At 34.2% G+C, this 27,618-nt stretch overlaps 1 protein-coding gene across 12 annotated transcripts in view; it reads left to right on the top strand.

Moving 5' to 3' along the window:
• Positions 1–27,618, top strand: part of LOC111053310 (TLD domain-containing protein 2) — a 381,057-nt gene that overhangs the window by 329,972 nt on the left and 23,467 nt on the right. For 11 of the 12 annotated variants that reach the window (XM_039439705.1, XM_039439706.1, XM_039439709.1 and 8 more), the window contains one exon: positions 24,734–24,893. In XM_039439705.1, the coding sequence (XP_039295639.1) occupies positions 24,734–24,893 (160 nt within the window). Of the gene's footprint in view, positions 1–2,274; positions 2,731–24,733; positions 24,894–27,618 lie in introns of all 12 variants that reach the window. The other variant, XM_039439715.1, reaches the window with a different exon arrangement.

Genomic DNA, 27,618 nt, shown 5'->3' with positions numbered 1-27,618 from the left:
CACTTATTTAAAAAATTTGAATACAAAATGAAAAACCTACTCACTATTTGTTATTCACAGCTCCAAAATATATTTAGACTGACCACTAACGGTATCAAATCAACAACTATGAATGCATTTAATTCATCTTTGAAACACTGATTTAACCCAAGTATTTTTTTCTTCATCACTTTCATTATAGATATTACTACTTATTGATTCAGAAGAATATGTTGACGGAATAATAAATGTTGTATTGAGATGTAAATGAAAATTCTGATTGCCAGATAAATTTCGTGATTCACCAGATAAAGTCAAGTGTGACATGAGATACATTGACTTTTTGGCGGTACGAAGTTCGCCGGGCCAGCTAGTAAATAATAGTTGTTTCAGTTATAGGATAAACGTAAATATTTTGGGTAATTAATCATTACCCAACGTAATATATAATCGTTATAACGATGTTTATTGCAATCATTACCATCATTCAATAAACATTCTTGTTAGATTCGACACTTTTATATTTTGATAGAATCAAAATAAAATAGAGAATAAAAATATAAACCATTGTCACTTCAATTTATTACTTCCATATTATCATTCAAAAGCATTGAGTTATTGCAAATGAGTCTTGATCTGTCGGAAAACAATCAATTTGATTGGAGGAGAATTAAAATTTCCACAACAGAAATAACACTTTCCATTTCCTTTGTTCGTCGTAAAAAGTTATCAAGAAAAATGTTTGTGATAACTTTCACTTTTTTTCAAGTGGTTGAGACCTTAAGATAGTTCATTTCCAACAATAGTAATCAGGTGATGTGTTCATTGTTATCAAATTTTTTTTCTTTGTTACGGTAGCCTATCTCGATAAAAAATTGTATTGAATATTGCCATTTAAGATTTGAATACAGTTGAGTAATTTTGATCACATTTCTTCTTCATGTTTTAATCAAGACACATTGCTAATTAGTCAATTTGATAGTGATGTTTAATTAATGTGAGAGTTGAACTATGATCTATGAAAAAAGGGATAATTTGATTAGAATTTGCTTACTGGTTTTTTCTATGTCGATTCCCTGTTTATTCTGCTATATTCTAGCCATCCCTGTTGTGTTAATTAATATCTTGATCCAATACAAAATACATTACAGATTAGACACACTCTGTTACTATAAATGAGTTATCGGGAAAGATGTTTTATGGATGAATAATGATCTTCATGATCATTATGATCACAATTAATGGCCTTCATCGATGAAACTTTGGAAATTGTATTCTTTAACCAATAAATCAATGAAATATAGGTTTATTAACAATTAAATTCGTATATAAATTGAGTGTCAACATAGGAGGAAATTCATTAATGAATCATCTGAAATAAAGGTCTGTGAGACATCGAAAAATGAATTCTATAATACTGTTAATTTTTTTTCAATTATACACAAAACTCAATTCATTAAAATGTTTGGGTAAGGACCAACAGGTACAGCCCAAAACATTATTGAGTACTTGAAAATAGTGATCCCCGGTTGTACAAAAGCCTGTAGAATTTTAATCGTGTTTGAATTCCAGGAGAACCAATCAGAGAATGCTTTTTGAAGAGAAGGCTTCTCTGATTGGTTCTCATCTCATTTAATGACAGTTATGTCTATAGAATAATATAGTGAAGGGATTAGATCATGATGGTCTACTTTTACGGCCCTCGATCTCTTTCTTTATCAATACAGGATTAAGATTAGATCTATGAAATGAATCAATATTTGTGAATAAAGGTATGTTTTATTGCTCACTGATTGATGAAAATGAAAAAAAAATTCTTTACTAGGCGAAGTTAGGACTCTTAAGTCCTCTCTACCACTCAGTCTCGAACGAATGATATTTCATGATATTAGTTTAAATGCTTTCAGCATTTAAACTAAGGAGAGTCTAGAATAAGCATTCTACCATACCAATAATTAATGAGTTGATTTAATTACTACTTCACTTTGTGAAATATCACTGAGAAATAAAGCAAAATCGTTCTCTAATCGACATTTATTACATTAGATATAATATTCACACATTTGAATTAATAATCAAACATTTAATATCCAGGAAATGAGAGAACAGTTTTTGATGCATTACTGTTATTATTATTATTTATTCATCTCAATGTATTCTGCCTGAGAATAATAATTTATTTTATATATTCTGTAGCATGTTTACTAGAAAGATGTATCTAGTGTTTGTATTTGATTGCCAGTTTAAGCTCGATAAATATTATAATTTATTCTCATATCTTGTGGAACTTCGCAGCATCACCGAAGAAAATTTTCTCATTTGAAAGTCAATATCATTACTGTGTAATCGATAGACAACAATCGAGAGTCGACTCTCAACAATCGATAATCGACTCTAGTGAATGACGTGGTTGTGATCTAGTTCTCTACCATTGAACTATTTTTCTGTAGCAAAGCGCAGAAGAAATTTGCTGATAATTTTCGCTGCCAGCTCAAGAAAAACTGAATAGGATACTGTTGTGTTCTGTGAATTATGTGACTTTTGTTTGACAATTTTACGCCAAAAATTGTTGGAGATCAGTGAAATTGTATCAGACAATAATATAATCACGAAAAACATTGGAAATTCTGTGTGGATTAATTTTTTTAGAAACTGTTTTTTGAAGTAAAAATTAAATTCAAAATGCCTAAACCAAAATCGCCCGCTGCAGCTATTTCAAAGCTTACCAAGTACCTCAAGATGAAGACTAAGGTAAGATGAGTTTTTTGCTTGAGATTTTTGTGGGTGTGGATGTGGAATTATCAAAAAGTATTCTGTTTATTAATTTTCTAGTGTAATTATGCATTTTTTGTCCAAAATTACATTCTATACTCTGTGATTTTGTCAGGAAGCTCTTATCGAAGAATCATCTTATATTGAAATCTCTTCTTAGGCATGTGCAAAGGCTAAAAATGAACTCTCAACTAGTGATACTTTTCAAAGTTTTTCGATTTGTATGTCATCAAGCTATCAAGATATGAGCGCCTAAAGTTCAAATTTTTGGAACAGAACATTTCAAATTCGGTAAGAGATAAATCCATGAGATTCGAAGGATAAATTCTTCATGGTATTGTTAATTAAATAAAAATGTTTTGAAAATATTAATTTTTGACAAAGTTAGCCAATTTACTAAAAATGACCAAAAATAGCTCAAAAAAGTAGTTTTTGGTCAATTGAATAACTTAATCAAAAATTGATATTCACAGGAAATTTTTGTTTTATTCAATCATCAATACTATCAAAAATTTATCCACTAAATCTCATGGATTTATTTCTTACCGAATTTTGAAATGTTTTGTCCCAAAAAATTGTACTTTAGGCGCTCATATCTCAAAAAGTGATGATCGGAAAAAAAATGTTTTCATGAAAAAACTTTTTTATTTTGATAGCTTGATGATATACAAATCGAAAAACTGTGAAAAATATGACCAGTAGAAAGTTTATTTTTAGCCTTTGCAAAGCCTGAAAGGATTATGTATTATCTTTTTCAACCTTTTTTCTAGTCTGAAATAAAACATAATATATTTCATCAAATAAAATTATTATCCTCCTTGAAAGATAATAGGAAGATTAGTAAAACGTTACCAGATAATTTATTATTAAACGAATCTTCTCTGAAACTCATATCTTGGAATATATTTCATCAAATAAAATTATTTTCCTCCTTGAAAGATAATAGGGAGATTAATAAAAGGTTACTACATAATTAATTATTATTGAACGAAAATCCAAATTAAATGCTGTAAATCACCCCGAAGACTTCTGCTACTGCAAATAATATTGACAACAGGGTAAACAGCTAGATGGAAATTCGATGAGCGCTACTATTCACAAATCATAGTTTTATACTAGATAATTAGTTTAAAATATATGTGATGAAATATATTTTATTTATTGCCCACTTTACGATAGCGAAAGTTCTATTATGTAACGTAATTTATGACGAAAATTGTATTAACATGCAAACTTACCTATTTACGTGTATTTGAAACATAATTTCCTAATTTGGTTGATTAGCTGTCCATCACCCAGGGCAAAATAACGTGAAATATAATGTAAACCGAAGATTTGAATAGAAATTTGTTTACTGTTGCACAGACGTTTATTAGAAAGTGATGCATGCATCATTATCCTCTGAAAGAAATCTCAAATATTTTGAAGTGAATTCAAATTGTCAGCAAGATAATACTGAGGCTTCTCATTTAAACAATGCTGAGAGTTCGCAGTGAATCTGGCTACAGTTAATAAACATCTCCATTAGGTGAACTGTGATAAGAATAGCGCAGTTTATTATCCGAGCTACCAAAAAATGGCTACTAGCGAGATTTATTTAATTAGGTGTTGTCTTAGCTTTAAGCTTTCTTATCAGTAATATCCAAATTTGAGGACCAATTTAGAAAACGCTTGGGTGAAGATGGAAAATATGAATTTTTGTTGATTGGAAACTATTATTGACGTAAACGTTTTTGATGAGGTAGCTGGAGATCAACAAATTTTTGTTGATTGAAAACTATTCGTGATGTAAACATTCTTGATGAGGTAGTCGGAAATCAACAAAGTTTTGTTTGAATTTCAGTTGAGGGTGTATTTTTGATACTGAAACTTTATTGTGTACTACGAGTAGGTATATTTTCTGACATGGAAATTATTGATAAAGTACTCGGAAAGAAACAAAGTTTTGTTAACATTTTTGTGGAGAGTAGATCTGTATTTTAGATTCTGAAACTTAGATTCTGGTTTTTCTGGTGTTGATGAATTCAACTGGAGTGTTTTCATTTAACTTCTGGTGTTGTTTGGAAGGTTACCTATGTTGTGGTAGATAGAAAACGTATTGAATGAGAACGATTTGATAATCTCAAAACCACTGATCTATTAAAAAAAATGATATGCGCGTTTACTGGTTTACGAGTTTACTCGTATACTGGTTTCAGTTGTTACCAGGTATCAGTCTCTAGTATACCACAGAGAAGAAATCTTCTACTTTGTGAGTAAACTGAAAGCTTGAACACATTTATAGAGTGAGTGAGAAACCTCACTTAACATGCCATATTTGGAATACTTGGGCGTGTCTATTCTCGGCCAATGACAGTCGTGCTCAACCTTCATTGGTCAACAGCTGATGGCCAATCATAGGGCTTCTCACTCACACTACGTATATATGTATTTTTCTGCTTAATATTTTAGTAGAGATTGATAATTGGGTAATAATTAGCAACCGCAATAATTCTTTTCTCAATTTGTTTTTAATAAGTTAGTGATGGCTTTAACAATATCAAGTCGTTTTTATTCCATATGAAATATTTCGCTCAATTAGATATGTGGATTAAAAGTACATTAGTTCAAAATTTCAAAATAACAGCTTGCAACAAAATTATAGAAATGAGTTTAAATGTGGCTGAAAAATATTCCATTGTTCTGAATTTTGTACTGTGTAGAGAATAATGTAGAGTTATTGAAACTCTTAATTTTTCATATTTTAAATAATATGCCTTCAATATGCTCATAACAATTTTCATTTCGAATTTGATAAATAATTTGCCTTATATTTGCTAATAATTTCAATCAAATTTCATGATAATTTTGTTCTGTATCTTTTGCATCTTCATGTATTATTAAATTTTGCATATCTTGACCCAAACTTTGGCACAAGCTTCACAACTGCTGGCTTATTTTGGTTGATTGTTTGCCAGTTCGGAAACTCGGATGTTATTATAGCTATGAAATGTCAGAGTTACGTCTCCAACTCAAAAAACTGTCTGGCACAGTTCTGAATTTGTTGACAGAAGTGATGCCAAATGAATGGGTGGTAGCTTGCCAATGTTTTATGCACTTGGGATGAAAATGGAGATCATCAAAAAGGGGTGTTAGGTCTCTCTCTCACACATACTCTCTCTCTCTCCCACTCTCGGAACCCACCTAAAACTCTAGGTCCACTCATCATCATCCGTCTAATTTCTCAGGCACAAGTCTATAGCTCTGTGGTTATCATCCTCAGTGAAAAAAATCACCCAATGCAGGCCGACTCCATAAATGATAGAAGGTGTGAAGATGAGTGAATGTTAATATCTTCAGATGGGTACATAAATAGATTCACAAATAAATTTTGAATAGATATTCAAAAAAGATGAAATAATATCTAATAATAATTTTAATAATATAAAATAATAATAATATGGATATAGATAATTTAAATATTGAATAGATGTTCCGTGTATCAACGTTCAAAACACATAGAAAAGACTGTTTGTAAAGTTGTAGGCCTAAAGCTGCGTTTACACCAAAGTTAACATTTTGTTAATAACTTGATCCTTATAGATTCTATTAGATTGAACATAACTTATCATACACATGATGAACATATGTGTTTGTCAAGTTCCGTTCAATCTAATAGAATCTATAAGGATTAAGTTATTAACATTTTGTTGATAACTTTGGTGTAAACGCATCTTGACAGTTCAAACTAAAATATCGGGGCACCGAGCTTCGCTTGCTATTTATTTATTGACTATTGATAAACCAAACACAATTCTTTAAAATGATTGGGGAAGGACTAACAGACACAGCCCAAAACTGTTTCATTCCCGAATTTTGATTTATACACTATAAATAGTCCAGAAAGTAGTCCATACACTTGAATTCAGGTTCAATTTTCAGTTCAAACATTTGAAAACAAAAAAGTTCTAATTAGGTTATTTACAAACCAAATTGAATATCAAAATAACACTCACTAATCACATAAAATTGTCAAATAATGATCAACTTTGAAAATTATGATATACTCTAGTTTAGAAAGATTATCATGTCATGTCAACAAATTAGATTATTTTGATCAAGTCGATTAAATTGTCTAGCTAGATAATATTTCTCGCTGATTGATTACACAGCTGCAAATAAATCTGTCTCTCTCCCACACACGCATCTTCTGTTTCTACAGACGACGAAATTATCATCTGTTTTTCCAAGGATGAATAATTGTTATCCTTTTCATGTCTTTCAGCGAGTTTTCCCAGGGATGAGACCTAGTGCAATCGAATTTTTATATCATGTTCCAAATTTTGTGAAAATCGTTAGAGCCGTTTTCGAGATACTTTGAACATAAATAGCCAGATATAAAAATATAAACAGATATACAGAAATTGCTCGCTTAATAGTATAGGATTTCATTTTAAACTGGATTAAATCCGTATCAAGTATCGTTTGTTATAATGTGTTTAATTTTGAGTTAACTCAATTTCAATTTTTGTGTGTCAATTTTAGCTGATTAAATTCAGTTTATGCTTTGACTGTGCAAACGGCCCTTCAGTCATTCATTGTATGCTGACACTAGAAAATGACCCACATCTCCATCATGAGACGAACACATTTTTCAATGCCAACCAAACTTTCTAGCCGTCATGTGTCATTCTTTCTTATGAAAGCCCACTACACACAAATGTTACGCTTTCTCCATTGAAATTCCGCACACTGAAAAAAACTCCACAAACCAATAATCAGGAAGTACATTTCAGACTCATTGCATAATGCACTTTCGTCAGTTACCAATTGGCCAATTTTCAATTACCAAATAATGATCTAATTAGGAATTTGGCAATTGCTAATAGGTAATCTATCGATCGCTAAGATTTGGGACAAAGTTCAGTGACCTTTGCAAAGATATATCCCGTCGAGTGCACTAATTGTCTGCTACAATTGTTTGATAATTATCTTTTCCTGTGATAGAAAGGTAATCTCTTCCTCATTCTTTATCTTCAATTAAATTGTCTACTATCTTTAATATCTTCTACTTCTTATTACATTAGTTTGCCCCTCCTCATTCTCAATTTTTTATATATTCTTATTCTCCTGTATTTCTCCTTTTTCTTCTTTATCTTCTTCATCATCTTCTTCTTCTTCTTCTTCTTCTTCTTCATCGTATTCTTCTTCTTCTTCTTTTTCTTTTTCTTTTACTTAATCATCGTATTCTTCTTCTTCATCATCATCATCGTAGTCTTCTTCCTCTTCTTACTCCTCCCTCCACCTGATCCTTCTCCTCTCCCTTTTTTCTTTTTCACCTCCTTATCCACTTCCTCCTCCTCCACCTCCTCCTCTACGATCTTTTCGTTTTCGTCTTTATCATCTCTTCGATTAACCTTCTTCTCATTATACATTTCCTTTCCTATTACAAACTAACTCTTTTATCTAGTTTCCTTCTTTGCAGCAACTCCTCAAATTCTACTTCTATCCTTTTTCTTACCTTAATGCTGCTATACCTCTTTCTCTGTCCCTCTCTTCTCCCTATTCTTCGTCTCATTATTCAAGATGATTATTCCATTTTTCGAAAATATGACTAATATAATAAATGCCATATATGCGTATATAATTATGCCATTCTCAAGTATCAGACCTATGTGCCACGAATCCGCAAATTTCACTCTTCATCAGCTGATGCCAAGCTTGTTATTTATAGCTGTTGGTACGGAAACAGTAAAGGTGCGTACAGACTGTCGCTCTGCTCCGCAACCGAACGTCACTCCAGCAGAGCGATTGATGATCGACTGGGGAGCAACAGTGGTTCGACCGGGGAACGCGAGAAGATCTAACATCTTCCGTAACGTTCATGATGGGTGCGTGGGCGGAGCGACTGTGGTTCGATGGTGGTACGAGGGAGGAGCGTGCTCGGTGCGGGTTGGAAGCGCGTACATGTGTACGCAGCTTAAGACTAGCTAGCTACACACACATCGATTCTTGTTCGTACAATTTTTTTCCGTCCTTACAATTTTTTTCTGTTATAAATTCTATTAGATTAAACTGATGATGTTTGTCAAGCTCCGTTTAATCTGATACGTACAAAATCTCGTACGAACAAAAATCGATGTCACACGGGGCTTTAGATACAGATATAAGCATGTTTGTGGCGCATAAGTCTGCACGCCCCTATAGATGACGGTGAAAATTGAGAACTGGCAACTATGTAGTCCTATCATTTCCCACTGACTTGAAAACGTAAATCTAATCACTATAGAATGATCTATTCTGACTTGATCTCATGATTATTCCGGATATGAATTGGGTTGCATTGCACCTGGCTGTCGCCAATAATATATGAAGACACAGTTACACCAATCACACAGTAATTGACGACATTATTATGCCGTATCACATACGTACTGTTTTTATTGTTTCAATACAGATAACGGCACTCGTTTCTCCAATTGTATGTAACACTTGGTGAACGAAAAACAATAGACAATAATTTCACTAATTGCTTTGCACTGATAGTGTATGAAGGTCATTGTAATTATAATTTGAAGAGCAGTGTATTTCAAATCACAACAATGCATTTATCTTTCTCTCAACTGATTTGATTTACTTTGTGGATGATATTTTTTTCATTGATTTCCTCTTGAATAGGTTTCCTTTCTGTTGATTTGTTTCCTTTCCTTCAATTGGATTATTTCCTTCTTCTTTGAACTGATTTTCTATTTAGGATTATTTTCCTCTCACTTTGAATTGAATTGTCTTTTGAATTAAATTTGTTTTCATTTTGATTCAAATTGCGAGAGTGTCATCAGTAGAGACTCAGGTTTTTGGTTTGTATTGGGAAAATTATTTCCCTTGTATTTGGAATTGACATAATTTCTTGACTTAATTAACTAATTTCGTCTTCATTTCCCTGTACTCATTTCTAGATTCCTTCTTTCTTTAATTCAGAATCATATTTCTATTTTTCTCAAGTATTGCTTTCATCCATGCTCTGTATCATTTATTGGATTAGTCAACAATTATTAGAATCATTTGCTATTTCACAAATTACAAACAATAAATTACACCAGTAATTAAATATAGTATAAGATAAAAATGATGAAGACTAGCCCACGAAGGATCTGAACTTATCTTTCAAGGGCGTTTGAAAAGAAACAAGCAACTAAAAAATATTCCAATACAATAATAAATCAACTCTACCCGAATGAATAATTTAATCCTTCCAAGGAAATCAAGATAACTTACATTCTAAGGAAATCAACCGACTTCTCCCAAGGAAACAGACTCACAAAGGGGTGTGCAACTGGGATTAAAAGATTACAAACTTTTCTAACAATGGCCTTGCACCATAAATCACAATTTGCAACTTTTAATAGGATGAAATCCAGCGCATTTTTCAGTCCACCTTTCATTTTAGCAGACACTGATTGCATTGAACCTTAATCGTGACTGGATATTGCAACCTTCATACAGTTAACTCCTTCTTATATCAATGCGCATAACCTAACCCAACAACCTAACAGTGCTTGCTGGCATGCTGGCTGTCTACGATCTTATATATATTGTATCAACAGATATATCATACTTCAATATATCTATATGTGAACTTGTTATCATCATACAACTGTACATAGAATATCTATATCTATGCTCGGTTGCAGTCTACGATGTTATATTTGTAGTGGCAAGGCAGAGAATCGGTAACGCTGTTCTTGTATGTTTCTCCACTGCCATTATAACGTGGACCTCACTGTAGGTTGGAAGTCAATGTTACAACTTCAATGACTGGAACAAAGACTTGAAAGGTTCTCATTAAAAGAGTTGTTGGTACTTCTTGAAGTTATTCTAGTTCAGAGCACGTACTTAATTGCCTGCTTGAATGTCATCTCAGATGTTGAGTCAAGAAATGTATTCTAGATACATAGATGTTGAGTATATTGCCTTGAAATATGTACTACCATAGAGAAACAATAGCGTAAGTAGATATCCCATGGTATAGAGAATTTATTTCGCAACTTTTGCTGTTATCTCAAGCCGATTACTGTCGATTATTGTCATTTTTTACTGTTTTGTTGGGGTGAGAGTGTATGAACAATTTGAGAAACTACCAGCGTCACACAGCTGTATGAGAAATAACTACGTGGACAATGGGCTTGAGATAACAGTAAAAGTTGCAACATAAACGCCCTATACCATGGGATATCTACTTATGCTATTGTTTCTCTATGATTGTACACAATGGTATATAATGATATACAATGGTACACAATTTTATCTTGGTACAAATGTGGGTTGTAAAATGATAATTGATCGAGAATACTGTTTATGTTTGCTCCTCCAATAAATGAATAACTATAGTGAGGTCCCCGTTATAATGGCAGTGGTGAAAGATAGGAGGACAGCGTTGCCGATCCTCTGCCTTGCCACTACCTTATTTAGAGGATAGCTGATACCGGTATATCTGATGTATAATATCAACTGTTCAATCTTGTTTGAAATAATCATGCAACTATATTTTATTTGACAAGAAAATATATTTTTCTACAACTGCGCGTAAAGAAAGAATTTACATACTCAATTCTCCTCGTAAAACAGCTTATTTCTGAGGAGAATCTACTTTTTCGCTTGCTAACCATCTGCGCATGCGCAGTAGATTTTCTTTACGCTCGCAAATCATTCGCGCATGCGCAGAAGAGTTTCTTTACGCTCGCTAATCAGCTGATGATAAGCAGCTCGCCAAAAGACAAACCACTCTCGGTCAGATCTTAACCTAAAAAGTCGGTAATTGTACCGATTCTACAGCCATGATGGTTATCAGTGTAGACGAATTATTATAAACTTCGCCAGATATAAGTGATTTAACAGGTCTGTGCAGTTGTAGAAAAAATTTGGTATGTAATTCGCACGTAATGCTTCTTTATCGCTCTTGCAAAATTATCACGCTCCGCTTCGCGTCGCGTGATAACTGTTTTGTGCGAGCGATAAAGTCTCGCATTACGCTCTTAATACATAAATAGCTATTTTATGATGGAGATTATGAATTATTTTGTTAATTATATAGCTACATTGTTGAAAAACCATCTGACAACGTTGTGGAGCTAGAAAAGGATAGCGCAATCTGCTTTGTCGAATGATAGACAAGGATAGCAACACCATTGTTAATCAGATACTGTCATTGTAACATGGACTGCTATTGTAGAGTCTACAACTTTTTTCTAATTTTGATTTAATTTACTTGTAGATTAATTCAAATGGTAGATAAAATAATAATAATAATAATAATATAGTGACCTGGCTGGCTCAGGTCTGGTGTCAGAGTTTTCAGGTCGCAACTGATCAATTTCAGGGCCTCTGACATGACTAAAGACTGCTTTTTAGGCAGCCGGGACCGACGGTAGTAATGGTAGAAAATTAATGATGTTTCAACACTTGAGAACACTTGATGCCGGTTGCACAAATGCCTGTTAAATTTTAACCGTGATTGATTCCAAGAGAACCAATCAGAGAAGCCTTCTTTTGGAGATAGACTTCTCTGATAAGATTTCGTGGATTAATCATGATTAAAATTTAACAGTCTTTTGTTCAACCGGGTTTAGATTTTTATGATTGATGTGTCAAATATTGCTCCAGTTGGTGGTGGGGGAATTCGCTCTTAGTGGACGATATGTGATAAGATTGATTTAGTTTCACGATGCAAAAATAAACTAAAAAGTTGTGCGAGTTCCTTGAAGGTTAACATGTAACCCGGTTTATTGCATAGATCTGGTCTGGGCGCAGTTCTGGTAGATTATTGTAGGCCTTCTCAACGACCTCTGGCTGAGAGAGAGAGAGAGAGTGAGAGAGAGAGAGAGAGAGAGGAGAGAGAGAGAGAGAGAGAGAGAGAGAGAGAGAGAGGAAGGGAGTGTTAGAGAGAAAGGGTGACAGGGATTGGAAGGAAATATTTATTATGTAGAAATGTAGGTGCACTTGAGTACTGTACAAGTAAGTGACATACACCACCAATACTTCTAATGGACTTGTTGCTCAGCTATTTGTAACTTGGAATTTAATCTCTATCGCTTGGAAATATCTTGGGATTTCTTCTGCATAATTTGTTACTTGAAATTCTTCACATGTTTTCTCTCTGTAGAGTGTAGATGATGATTCATGAGCCTATAGTGCTTGTGCTAATTCTACAATCCTTAAAATTCTACATCTATTCATTAATTTATACAATAAGAATATTATCAAAATGATTGGGACATCTATCTACAATGTAAAAGGAATTTTACTTTTAAAGGAATATTTCTTTCTCTGTGATGTATCTCATCTCACACAAGTCCTAAACCTTATGTTTAATAGTGGATCCTCATCATTTTCCATAAGTTCATCAAGATGTGAAATTCGCAACCTATTATCGATCTCGTTTCACACAAGCTCTAAACATATGATTAATATTATTAGTCCAGTCACCAGGTAGTTTATTGATTTATTTATTTATTCATGGAGACAACAGGTAAAAACCCATTTTGCCTCCTTCACACTATACAATAATATTCAACATAATACAATTTTCAATAAAAAGAAGATAGAAAATATGAGAAAATAATAAATTATAAAAATAGCTAATTATAAAACTATGAGAATGAAATAAGACGAAAAATAAAAGAAATATACTGTCTGATTTGCTGGGGAAAACTCCAAAAATGCTAAATTTTTGCGTACTTATAATTCTGAAGTATTGGAGACCCTAAATACTTGAATTTGACCTTCTATCCCTGAAGCTTTCTACAAGGTGCCCAAAAACCACGCATTTTCAGTTCCTTTTCCAGTTTTCTGATATTTTTGCCAACTCGATCCATCGGGCACAAAAAATATTACTCTCACCTTTTTGGGATTTTGAAATTTCGAATATTCTGAGCTCTCTATCTCTATTGAGTGGTGAGTTACATTTTTTCAAAAATGAGTAGAATCTTCGGAAATACAAAATACTCTCACCTTTTTGGGATTATAAAATTTCGATAAAATGAAATAGAGCTCTCTATTTTTATTGAGTTCTGAGTTGCAATTTTTCAAAAATGAGTAGAATTTTCGGGAATACAAAATACTCTCACCTTTTTGGGTCTAGTAGTTCTGTGAACAGTAGACCTCACGCAGTATTCTCATCCACAAGTACCTGATTGAAAATATAGGAATACAGCAATAGACTGGCTTCTACACCCATTTGTGTAATCACTTGTCAGCTGATTTATGATGAATAATTCTATAGTCTGATTTTTACTCTAATATTGGCGTATGAAGGAGGCTCCTTTTTCCTTTTGTATTATCCTTGAAATGCAAAATTTCCAAAAACCTTGTATATACGTTGACGCGCAATTAAAAAAGGAACATACCTGTCAAATTTCATGAAAATATATTACCGCGTTTTGCCGTAAATGCGCAACATTTAAACATTAAGAGAAATGCAAAACCGTAGACTTGAATCTTAGACCTCACTTCGCTCGGTCAATTATAAAATTAAATAATTCTGAGCTCTCTATCTCTATTGAGTGCTGAGTTACAATTTTTCAAAAATGAGTCAAATTCTCTGAAAAACGAAATTTGGAGGAATTTCCGTTTTTTAACGACTGTATCTTCCAATTTCAAAGATTTAAGTTTATGATTCAAAATCCCTCTGGGCGTAATTTTGTGCTCTACAACCTGAGACCAGATAGACCGTTCTATCTCAAATAGATTCCCAGGTACACCCGATAACAAACTGCCTTGCATTACACTACCTCGTGACCGGACCTTGTGAGTCCTTTTCATGCATTTCATTCCACACAAGTTCATCTAGATGTGAAATTGGCAGGGACTTATGGCCGTAGGTGATAAGGTGAATCAGCCGCTTTCTTTTATTCTCTTTCTCTGAGTCTTTTCTCTTTCTTTTCTCTCAAGTAGTGACTGCCTCTCTTCTCCAGACTATCTACTCTTTGACTATGCTGGGTTCAATGAACTCTGCTGTTGTCTCTCTCTCACCCTCTTTCACTCTCTCACTTTGTTGTAGTATTGTGTCTTGTCTAGTCGAGTGTAGAAATCGGTCGTATCATCCTTCTTTTCTTCTTCTTCTTCTTGTTCTTCTCCTTTCTACTTCTTCTTCTTCTTCCTTCTACTTCTTCTTCTTATTCTTCTTCTTCCTTCTACTTCTCTTCCTCCTCCTTCATCTCCCCCTCTTCCACCTTCTTCTTCATCACCTCCTCCTTCTCCTCCTTTCACACCTCCTCCTTCTCATCATCATCCTCCTCCTGTTCCTCCTCCTCACCATTATAATAATGCTCATCAGTCATCACCATCATCATTATCATCATCAGTGCAATCACGTGCATGAATGATTTGCAATCTTTCTTCTTCTTTCTTTTCCTATTCTTCTGCTTCATTTTCACCCATGGTTGAGTTTCTTCTTACTTTCATACTTATTCATGAGTCATCCTCACCGTTTCTACTGTTACTTCTCTTCTTCTTCTTCTTCTTCTCTTCTTCTTCTTCTTCTTCTTCTTCTTCTTCTTCTTCTTCTTCTTCTTCTTCTTCTTCTTCTTCTTCTTCTTCTTCTTCTTCTTCTTCTTCTTCTTCTTCTTCTTCTTCTTCTTCTTCTTCTTCTTCTTCTTCTTCTTCTTCTTCTTCTTCTTTCCTTTTTCTTTTTCTTCTTTCTTATATCCTCTATATATAAGTCATCCTTTCTTCCTTCTCAGCTCTTTCGATTCTTATATTCTTCTTCATTAGTTCCATTTGTGTCCTATTCCACACTTCCTTCGCTCATAAGTCATGATTTTTCTAACTTTCTTTTTCGTTCTAATCCTCATATCCTATGTAATAATCTCTTATTTTAATCTCTTCATCCTTTAATCTTTTCCCTCTTTTGAAAACGCCTGGAAAATGCTTCGTGTGGCTTACTTCTCATTCTGACCGATTTGTTGACCCAAACCCGAATGTTTCTTTTTTCAATTTTGTACAAATAAAAGCTGCAAAATCAGGGTCTAATTGTTGTTTTGGTACGAGTTTAATCGCATGTAATTTGGTCCAGGATAACTTTTAAGTGAACTGTCATTAGTTTTGCAAGGGTCCCTCAATATTCTCAAGGATTGTAGAGTCATGTCAAGAGTTAGATGAAATAGGCAGAATATAACAATAATGAATTTTTGATGATGTATTGAGTCTTAAGTACAAGAATTTTGAAAATTTTCATACAATTCATATTGTATTTATAAATTTTTTTGAACGGAATATTCCAATGTATCTAGAATACATGTATGGAATATCTATCTAACTTGAAGTGATAAAATTCGTGGTGTATTATGAAGAGGATTCTACTATAATATTTTGAAATGTTGTATAAATTAAAGGAAGCCCATCATGTTGGGATAAATGTGTTTCCTCTTGTATTTCATGGATTTTCATCACATTTAACACAATGCCAATCACTGTAATATTTTGAGAATATATTTCAGTAATTTGAGAATGGGCACACAAGCTTTATTTCGTAGGAAAGTTTAGTTGAACTAATTATAAAAAAGTAACTAAATTAAACCTGACCTATGTGTTTCCTCTTGAATTTCATGGATTTCCATCACATTTCCACAATGCCAAACACTGTAATATTTTGAGAATATATTTCAGTAATCTGAGAATGGGCACAAAAGCTTCATTTCGTAGGAAAGTTTAGTTGAACTAATTGTAAAAAAGTAACTAAATTAAACCTGACCTATGTGTTTCCTCTTGAATTTCATGGATTTCCATCACATTCCACAATGCCAAACACTGTAATATTTTGAGAATATATTTCAGTAATCTGAGAATGGGCACAAAAGCTTCATTTCGTAGGAAAGTTTAGTTGAACTAATTGTAAAAAAGTAACTAAATTAAACCTGACCTATGTGTTTCCTCTTGAATTTCATGGATTTCCATCACATTTCCACAATGCCAAACACTGTAATATTTTGAGAATATATTTCAGTAATTTGAGAATGGGCACACAAGCTTTATTTCGTAGGAAAGTTTAGTTGAACTTATTGTAAAAAAGTAACTAAATTAAATCTGACCTATGTGTTTCCTCTTGAATTTCATGGATTTCCATTACATTAACACAATGCCAATCACTGTAATATTTTGAGAATATATTTCAGTAATTTGAGAATGGGCACACAAGCTTTATTTCGTAGGAAAGTTTAGTTGAACTAATTGTAAAAAAGTAACTAAATTAAATCTGACCTATGTGTTTCCTCTTGAATTTCATGGATTTCCATTACATTAACACAATGCCAATCACTGTAATATTTTGAGAATATATTTCAGTAATTTGAGAATGGGCACACAAGCTTTATTTCGTAGGAAAGTTTAGTTGAACTAATTGTAAAAAAGTAAACTAAATTAAAGAAGTAAAAATTGTAAACTAAATTAAACCTGACCTATGTGTTTCCTCTTGAATTTCATGGATTTCCATCACATTTCCACAATGCCAATTTGGGAATCGACTGTTGTAATTTGAGAATGGGCACACAAGCTTTATTTCGTTGGAGAGTTTATTAGTTCTAAACTCAGGCTCCAACTGAGGCAGACATGCAAGAATTTATACAACCAGTCAAAGTGCCAGTCGCAGACGACATTCATTCTACATTACTAAACGTGCAGCCTTCACTTGCCTTGACTCGCCTTGTCTTGCCTTGCTACCAGTTTTGACTCTACTAGTCCACTCCACACTAGACTAGGTCTAAACTGCTCTGCTGTGTTCTCGAAAGTTCTATAGCACCTTCTTTTCATTTCTTTGTCTTCTTCTTGTTCTTCTTTTTGTTTTCCTTTTTTATCTTCTGTCTTCTTCTCCTGTATTCTTCTTCTTCTTCTTCTTTCCCTCCTCCTTCTCCTTATTTTTGGTAGAGAGTTAGTGGGGAGGATATTTTTAATATTCTTTCCGAAGAATGGACATTGATATGTCCAAAGCTCCGCCAATTTATGTAGATGCATAACAATATAATTATCTATAGTTATTATATTACAAATTACTTTTTCATATCATATACAGTTCAATAATTATTTTCTTAGTCTATATTATGTAAATTCATCTATAATTTTGCTGTATTGTAGCTATTGTATATAAGTGTGTAAGCCAGTATATATTGTAATCTACATAAATAAAGTACTCAATCAATCAATCAATCAATTCTCTCGCCTTTGAGAATCATCTGCGCCCTCCTCCTTTTACAGCAGTCTCCTCTTCTTCTTCTTCTAATATGAATATTCTCCGATTCCTGTATTTCCTTTCCTTTCTCGATCCACTCCTCCACATCTTTCCGTTTCCTCTTCATTTTCCTGCTAATTCGTTCATTATTTCTCATATTTTCTTCTCACACACTTTTTCAACTTCCCACTTCACTTGATGCTGCATTTAGTGAAATTCATTGTAAGCATTCCTTATTTCCTGAACTAGCAGGTAACCCGTGCTCCGCAAGCGACTATTTGAAACCTTGAAGAATTGAATATAGGCCTATAACCATCCTCGGTTAATTAAGAATCTATATTCAAAATGATTCTAATATTCTATATTCATTTTGAGGACATGCTCGCCCTTCACTGATGTAGTACCTCTGCTACTCTTATACAAATCAATTGTGAGGAGTCCTTATCATAATGAACAGATTCATCTTCTAGAACGCTTGCAATAGTTATTTGTGCAACTAGTGCGCAAAGTGACAGTTTGCTGCACCGAAAGAAACGTTTACGCCCGAGCCGTAGGCGAGGGCGGAATGGTTTCTTGAGTGCAGCAGAGGAACTTTGCGCACGTATTTCACATTAAGTTTTTCCTACAGTTACCATTGAATATGAAAAGTGGGTAATTATGGGTAAAATTGCCTGAAATGCATCAAATGTTTTTCTGTGTAATTTTATTATTGATAAAAACCTTAATCCTAAAATCCTAAAGTCCTCGTTGTCGTTGGTTATAATATATAATGAATAATAATTAGCGCGTTGTGCTTCGTTGCACCTCTGCTCACTATAGCAGCCACAGCAGTCACTGTTACCAACTTCATTTTGATTTTGCTGCACTGTTGCTCCATATAACCTACTAAGTATTTTGCGTTGCCATGTTGCAAATCTGGAGTGCAGAAAAATTTTTCCCGCACTAGAGCGGAAAAGTGATTCTTTGCGTTCTGTAATCAGTGCAGCAATGGCCACTTTTCAACGTAACTGTAGGAAAAACAAATTTTTGAGATGTATGTATTATAAAAAGCACAGGGTTTTCTGTCCCTTTGATTACCCAACCAACTCCCTCAGAAGTATGTTCAATATTAAATCACTGAAAGTAAGACGTGATGTTAAATTACTTGTTTCTCTGTACAATCTGTTAAATAATAAAATTGATTCTCCCTACCTGCTTTCAAAAATTAACATATATATAAATACCATTGCTCGACGTTCTCGCTCCGGAACGGTAAGCCATTATAAACTTTCCTCCAAGTAGAGCTCAAAGAAATTTTCAATACTTATTCAGAGCACTTGGACATCTTCTGGTTTCTCCCCTTCCAAATCCCGAAGGATTTCATATGATTTAGTCTTGTAGTATGTGGTCCATCATTTCGTGATTTGCGCTTGCATTTCTTTTATTCAATTATCCTCATAAAGGCTAGTGGTAGTTCATTACACAGACACTTTTTTCCCTCTTGTCTATATACTAGTAATGATTATAGTTTACTGAGGTATCTGTGCATTTTTTCTTATTGAATTCAGTTAATGTATTTTTATCTATCTATCTATATATATATATATATATATATATATATATATATATATATATAATATATATATATATATATAAAAGCGAAATGGCACTCACTGACTGACTGACTGACTGACTGACTGACTCACTCACTCACTCACTCACTCGCATAACTAAAAATCTACCGGACCAAAAACGTTCAAATTTGGCAGGTATGTTCAGTTGGCCCTTTAGAGGCGCACTAAGAAATCTTTTGGCAATATTTTAACTCCAAGGGTTGTTTTTAAGGGTTTAAAGTTCGTCTTTTAGCATGTATATTCTTCTTCTCCCAATCTCTTAATTATAATTGAAATTTCCATATCATATGTTACTATAGAACTATAATCTAGATAGAGTACCTCTTCGAAACAGTTGTTAACTGGCAACTAAATTAATAATTTTGTCAGGTTGGCATTAAGTTGAGTTGACTTTGTTAGGTTGGCACCAAGTTGAAGATTTAAATGCATTTATCGCGGAAAAATTGATTGGGCACTGCTACTTCAATCCTGGGAATATTATATTTCTAGCCGTCAGGCTCGCTCCGCTCGCCATATCCGTTTAGCCAGACGTTTAGTCTGGACCCCCGACTGGATTGTCCTAACATATGATAAAAATGTTCAAATGAAAAATGCAGGCGAGCGAAGCGAGCCTGCTGATCTCAATCTTGGACGATCCAGTCGGGGGTCCTGGCTAGACGGATATGGCGAGCGAAGCGAGCCTGACGGCTAGTTATTCTATATACGACTGTATATTTCTTCTATTTTTCGTCTTATTTCATTCTCATAATTATATAATTAGCTATTTTTATAATTTATTATTTTCTCATATTTTCTATCCTCTTTTTATTGAAAATTGTATTATGTTGGAAATTATTGTATAGTGTGGAGGAGGCAAAATGGGGTTTTTACCTGTTGTCTCCATGAATAGATAAATAAATAAAATTTCAAGTTATTCAGTTGAGACGTGATGATGCGTCAAACATAATTTTCCTATCCCGTACGTGTATATAAGCCAGTTCTTTCCTTTATTATAGTATAGAATTATAGATGCTGTCGGTTTGAAGTTGATGTTACCATTGTCTAGGTAAAACCATCGATAAGTGAAAAACATCGAACAGTAAACATCGATGTTGAAAACATCGATGTTTGATGTTGAAACATCGATGTTTTTAAACATCGATGTATCGATACCCATCCCTAGTTACCACAGCCAGAGTAGGTAGGCTGGCAAGAAGGCAGTTGGTTGTTAGGCTGGAAGCTGGAAGAGCAGCTATTTTTAGCCGAGGAGAAAGCGAAGAGCGACCACATTTCATGTCTCGGGGGGACCTGGGGGGATTGTTGTAGAAGTAGGGGGGGTCTGACCACCGACCTGCATACTTATTGCATACCTGAAAACAAGTAGTGGATTATGGGGGGGGGGGGAAAGAGGGCCCACATTCTGTGCCATTTGTAAATTACTGGCTAAGTTCACTAGTTTTTTGGTCGTTGTGACGGAGTTAGATCTTTTTAATCATTCTCTGATCTCTGTTTATTTATTTAATCATTCATCTTGATGAAAACTACTTCATTATTGTCACTTCATAAGCCACTAATTTATATAAGCAATTTGATATACAGTGAGGTTATCCTATTATATTAAGCGAGCAATTTCTGTATTTTTATAGCTGGTTATTTATATTTATATCTGTTTATTTATGTTCAACGGATCTCGAAAACGGCTCTAACGATTTTCACGAAATTTGGAACGTAGTAGGTGTATGATATAAAAATTCGATTGCACTAGGTCTCATCCTTGGGAAAACTCGCTGAACGACGTTAAAAGGATAATTCATCCTTGGCTGAAACAGCTGTGGATAGTAAAAAAGTGAGTGAGCGAGTGAGTATGTAAAAAATCAAAATATCGCATCCCCGAAATTCATAAGATGACATATAGCCAGCTGTGAAATATGAACACGATCATTTTAGAGAATTGTGTTCTATTTGTCAATGAATGAAAATAACGAGCGAAGCTCCGTGCCCCAATATTAATGACTTTATAATGGCAGTGGAGGAAGATAGGAAAACAACGTTGCTGATTCTTCGCCTTGACAATGCCTTCTATAGAAGAAAACCAATACCTGTATATCTGATGTAATATTAACTTGTCATTCTTGTTCAAAATTATCGTTTATATTTTATTCTTTAGGAAATATTTTTGTCTATGATTAAATAATAAATTTTCATAATTGAAATTGATTATTCTGTTGATGATGATATTTCTACATTGTTGAAAAACGATATGGCAACGTTGCGGAGTTAGAAAAAATAACGTTGCCTGCTGTGTCGTATGATAGACAAGGATAGCAACACCAATGATGAATAAATAGAGTCATTATAACGTGGACCTCACTAATCAATCAATTAATGTTGTGACAGCATCATTAATCTCTAGTATATACTGAAAGTATATCATATGCTCATATGTATTGAGCAGCAGTGTGGGTGAAGCCCTACGATTGGCCATCAGCTGTGGACCAATGAACGTTGAGCTCTACTGTCATTGGCCGATACTAGACACATTCAAGTATGGGTGACATTCATATCATCATGTATTTAAGTAAGCATGCATTGCGCGCTCTCTCTCTCTCTCGCTCTCTCTCCCTCTCTAATAAAGGCCCGCCCAAATAAATGCAATTAATCAATCTATCTCTCTTTAGGGTTGTGTGGCAGAGAGTACCTGGAGTCCTAACTCCGCCCTAATAAAGGCAAATAATCAATCTCTCTCTCTCTCCCTGTCTCTCTCATCTAATTGTCACTCTCAACTAAAATCACTCTAATCTTTCTCTCTCTCTCTCTCATCTAATTGTCACTCTCAACTAATCTCTCTCTCTCTCTCTCTAATTATTTCTTTCACTCTCTTCCTATATTTCCCTCATCTTTCTCTACATTGACTCTCTTTTGTTCCGTAAATAGACTGTCTCTTTCACTATAGACCAAAACTAGATGTCTCTTTCACTCTTCTTCAGACTACACGCATCATCCACTTTGCTTTTCTCAAGAAAGCATTGACTAGTAGTATGAGGATGCCCAAGAATGTAGTTGCATCCTCCTTCCTCCACTCCTATCAGCTATCTTAGAGAGAGATAAATATATACTGTATAGTAATGTCTATATTCTCTGCCGCTATTTAGACCTGGTTATTTTTAGAAACTGTATTTGCTCCTCTTCTTGGAAAACTGTATTTTACTTTTGTTGTTTATAGGCTGGTTGTTGTAAAAATAGCCGGCTGACCTGTATTTCCCCATAATAACTTGTGAAGAGTTGGTTTTCAAAGGACAATTTATTGTCCTCATAATAGCTAGTGAACAATTGGTTTTTAGACGACAATAATGTTTTCTTCGTGGTGTAGAATGTGTCCTGTCATTTGAAAGGTATTGATTTTAGACGACAAATGTTGTTTTCGATTATTTTTTAGACAAGTTATGCTTTATTCTTGGTGTAAAATGTATCCTATAATTTGTAAGGAATTAGTTTTATTCATTATTTATTTATTGGATAGAGCAAACATTACAATAGTCGGAAGAGAGGAAACAGGCTTTTGTCCAAACTTCATCTATTTCTCAATTTTGTCTCAGATCGTCCAAATATTATGAGGTTATGTCCATATACTAATTTATACTTCAAATCATTAGTTTTGATGATGTTTTCTTCTTGGTATTTGTTGTATATCCTGATCAGAAAATAGATGTTGTTGATTTGTCAACAGAGAGTGATCTGATGTTTGTCTCTCATTCAGGTTCGTTGACATGTTTTCATTTTGTGTTGTCAATTTCAAACGAACTTCTGTGTTTGATTTGATACGTTGATGTGTATTTTCGAGTAGGTAATATGTAAAATTGCTTAGTTGAATCATCTATCACTTCTTGAATTGGACTATTCAGTTTATCTGTGAGAGGTCAATGTATATCTATTAAGAATGATGCCCACATGAATCCCTAACTTTTGGGAAATGGGACTAATTATATTGAAGGATGGACCTTTTAAATTTCCTTGCCCTATTACCATAGGTAAGAAAAGTATTGCTTTCCGAAAAAAATTAAGGTACCCCAATTTCTATATTTCTATACGTTTCAAGGTCCCCTGAATCCAAAAAAGTGGTTTTTGGGTATCCCTAACTTTTGGGAAATGGGACTAATTATATTGAAGGATGGACCTTTTAAATTTCCTTGCCCTATTACCATAGGTAAGAAAAGTATTGCTTTCATAAAAAAAATTAAGGTACCCCAATTTCTATATTTCTATACGTTTCAAGGTCCCCTGAGTCCAAAAAAGTGGTTTTTGGGTATTGGTCTGTGTGTGTGTGTGTGTGTGTGTGTGTGTGTATGTGCGTCTGTGTACACGATATCTCATCTCCCAATTAACGGAATGACTTAAAATTTGGAACGTAAGTCGTTACTATATAAGGATCCGACACGAATAATTTCGATCAAATGCGATTCAAGATGGCGGCTGAAATGGCGAAAATGTTGTCAAAAACAGGGTTTTCGCGATTTTCTCGAAAACGGCTCCAACGATTTTGATCAAAGTTATACCTAAAATAGTCATCGATAAGCTCTATCAACTGCCACAAGTCTCATATCTGTAAAAATTTCAGGAGCTCCGCCCCATCTATGCAAAGTTTGATTTTAGATTCTCAATTATCAGGCTTCAGATACAATTTAAACAACAACTTTTGAGTGGAAAAGATTGAGCATGAGAATCTCTACAATTAATGTTCAATAACATTTTCACCTAAAATTGAAAATAAGCTCGATATTCGAGAAAATGTGATTATCCAATTGCAAACTGTTGGCAACTGTTGATTCTATTAAATGATTCACTATGAAGAGAGCAGACCTCGTGTGTCTCCAGCGTTATTGCCCTGTCACCAGCTGGCTCAGATCTTTGAATAGTAGACTTTAGATGCGCGTGAACACTAGCGTCAGGTGATCAATTTTCATAACGGCAAGGAAAGTTGTGTGAGTGCGCCACACCAGATTTTTTCCATAGAGGACGACAAAATACATGAGGCGAGTGTTACTGTTAATCTGATGGTTTGTGAGTTTAGTTGCTGTCTATGATACTTCCTATTAATGGATGTAATGTTTTGAGAGTTTTGGGTGCTGTCTACGAGTCTATGTCTATTAATCAATAAAATAGTTAATTAATTGAATGGTTGTTTGTGTGTCGTCAGGTACTGTCTATGAGCGAGGAGCTTCGCCGAGCCCTGTATGCGAGCAGCGCTGCCTCGCTGGACCTCGACCTCAGTCTGCCAGACCTCAATGGAGTCACCGAAATCCTCACCGAGGATCACCGCAAACAGCTCTGTAGGCATCTGCCTGCGCGCGCCGAAGGTATGCAAATTACTACAAATTTTTGCTTTTTCTCAGATTTATCGATAACAAATGAACAGAAATTGTTCAAATTTAGTACAGAAGCTTAAGGTGCGTACAGACTTTCGCTCTGCTCCGCAACCGAACGTCACTCCAGCAGAGCGATTGATGATCGACCGGGGAGCAACAGTTGTTCGACCGGGGAACGCGAGAAGATCTAACATCTTCCGTAACGTTCATGATGGGTGCGACTGCAGAGCGGGGGCGGAGCGACTGCGGTACGATGGAGGAACGAGGGCGGAGCGTGCTCGGTGCGGGTTGGAAGCGCGTATATGTGTACGCAGCTGAAGCTAGGGTGTAATAATGTTGTGTTGGAAGGAATTTCAAATAACGCCAAAGATACGCCCAAAATCTGCGTTTTTGGCGAGCGAAGCGAGCCCGCTGATCTCATTTTTGGACGATCCAGTCTGGGGTCCAGGGGGCGGAGCCCCCTGGCTCGACGGATATGGCGAGCGAAGCGAGCCTGACGGCTTGTCTATAATATAATAAAGAAGAGAATTGGCTTATACACGTACAAGTTAGGAAATTCACGAGTGAGACATTATCACGTCTCAACTACTCAACTGATTAACTTTAAATTTTGCTTAAAGATTCCGAATTTACTGAGGATGGTTATAGGCCTATTTTCAATTCTTCAATATTTCAGTAGGTCTAGTTTTCAATTAGACCCTTGCGGAGCATGGGTTACAAAATTCATTAATAAAACCATTATGCAGAATGTTTCTGGAATATCTTATTGATTGATGCACTTTTAATATCCTCTTTAATATCTTATAATATCTTCTTATCTAACAGAAGGAAGGTCTGTAGGTGGGCTCTACTATTATTACCGTACATATACTGGGTGTTTATCTGAAATAGACCGACAAACTTTCTGAGGTTTTCCTTACATGAAAATAAAGAAAACGTTCCAATAAAAATGGGCTCTAAAATTTGTTGTTACCGAGATGTGTTTGGAAATTTCTCGAAGTATTCTGGAAAGATTGCTGCTTTGTCTCTTTTAATTTGTATCAGACTATCTTATTTATTCACTTATACTTTTAATATATTTTTCAATTTGAGAGAGTGTGGGCTCCAATTACTATAGGCGTGAGGTGTTTCCTCAGAATAAAGAAAAATGTTCTAATAAACATGGGTCCTAAAATGCATGTTACTGAGATAAGGGTTGTGGAAGATTACACTTTATTATTATTATTATTATATTATTATTATTATTATTATTATTATTATTATTATTATTATTATTATTATTATTATTAATACTAGTAGTTCTGTGAACAGTAGACCTCACGCAGTATTCTCATCCACAAGTACCAGATGTCAACTGTTTTAAATGTTAACAAACTCAGTTCACGTTTGAATTTGTATTCCATATGATATAATTCATCCAGTTCCGTGATGATCTTTCTATCTGATGAAAATTATTTTTTTTAGAATCAAAAATATTATAATTTCTCCAGCATTATTTATTTCATTTGTTTATTTTTATTCACCTATTAAATTAGTTTTTTCGAATGTGAGAATATTGATACTGATGGGCACGCATAATAATACCATGACTGCAAAACAAAATATTGAAACCAAAGACCTTAAAGCTGCGATTAGACCAAATTTATTTAAAAAATGTTGAAAACTCAATCCTTTTAGATTATATTAGATTGAACATAACTTATCATACACATGATGAACATTTATGTGTTTGTCAACTTCCGTTCAATCTAATAGAATCTATATGGATTAAGTTACAACCATTTTGTTAATAACTTTGGTGTAAACCCAGCTTAAAGATGCATACCTCTTTAATGTCTTTGATTGAAACTATAGACCTTATACAAATGCAGTAATAGACTGGCTTCTCCACACATCTGTGTAATCACTTGTCAGCTGATTTATGATGAATAATTCTATAGTCTGATTTTTTTACTCTAATATTGGCGTATGAAGGAGGCTCCTTTTTCCTTTTATATTATCCTTGAAATGCAAAATTTCATGAAAATCTATTACCGCGTTCGCCGTAATTGCGCAACATATAAATATATAAACATTTAAACATCAAGAGAAATGCCAAACCGTCGACTTGACATGACCTAACGACTGCTTTTTAGGCATCCGGGACCGACGGCTATTATTCTAATGTTATCACATGAGCCCAATCACATATTATCCAATGTCAAAGTCATCGAATTATGAAAGTCACTCATGTTCAGGAACCTACGGAACAATATTTCTGGTTATCAAATTTCATGTTTCGTCGAAATTTAATCAAATTTTTGCATAAAGATGAATTAAATATTTGATAACAGTGTAGAAAAACCTGAGGTCGTGCTCTATCTTAAAACATACAACATAACAAACCAAATATTTCACATCAGCTATTCTGTGATCATAGGTGAAACGCGGAAGGAAAGTTTATTTTATTTCCGTTGATTTGCATTCAGCTACACGGAATGCTAATAAAGGAACTTTTGGAGTGATATTTAAATATCACTGGCTCAAGCTCAGTTGAGGCTCATTTTAAGCCAGTGTCCATTACATATTTATGCTTCCCATTTTGGTTTTGAGAATTTATTGTTTTAAGATAGCTCGGTTAGAAAAGGCCCTATTAACCTTACATAGACTGTTTTGCCTTATCATGTGTATCAGCACAGATTTAAACTTATTTTTACTCTCCTTGCCCTATTACCAT

The sequence above is a fragment of the Nilaparvata lugens genome, chromosome 13 (genome assembly GCF_014356525.2).
Source record: "Nilaparvata lugens isolate BPH chromosome 13, ASM1435652v1, whole genome shotgun sequence".
Lineage (NCBI taxonomy): Eukaryota > Metazoa > Arthropoda > Insecta > Hemiptera > Delphacidae > Nilaparvata > Nilaparvata lugens.
This window is presented reverse-complemented; position numbering and strand designations above follow the sequence as displayed.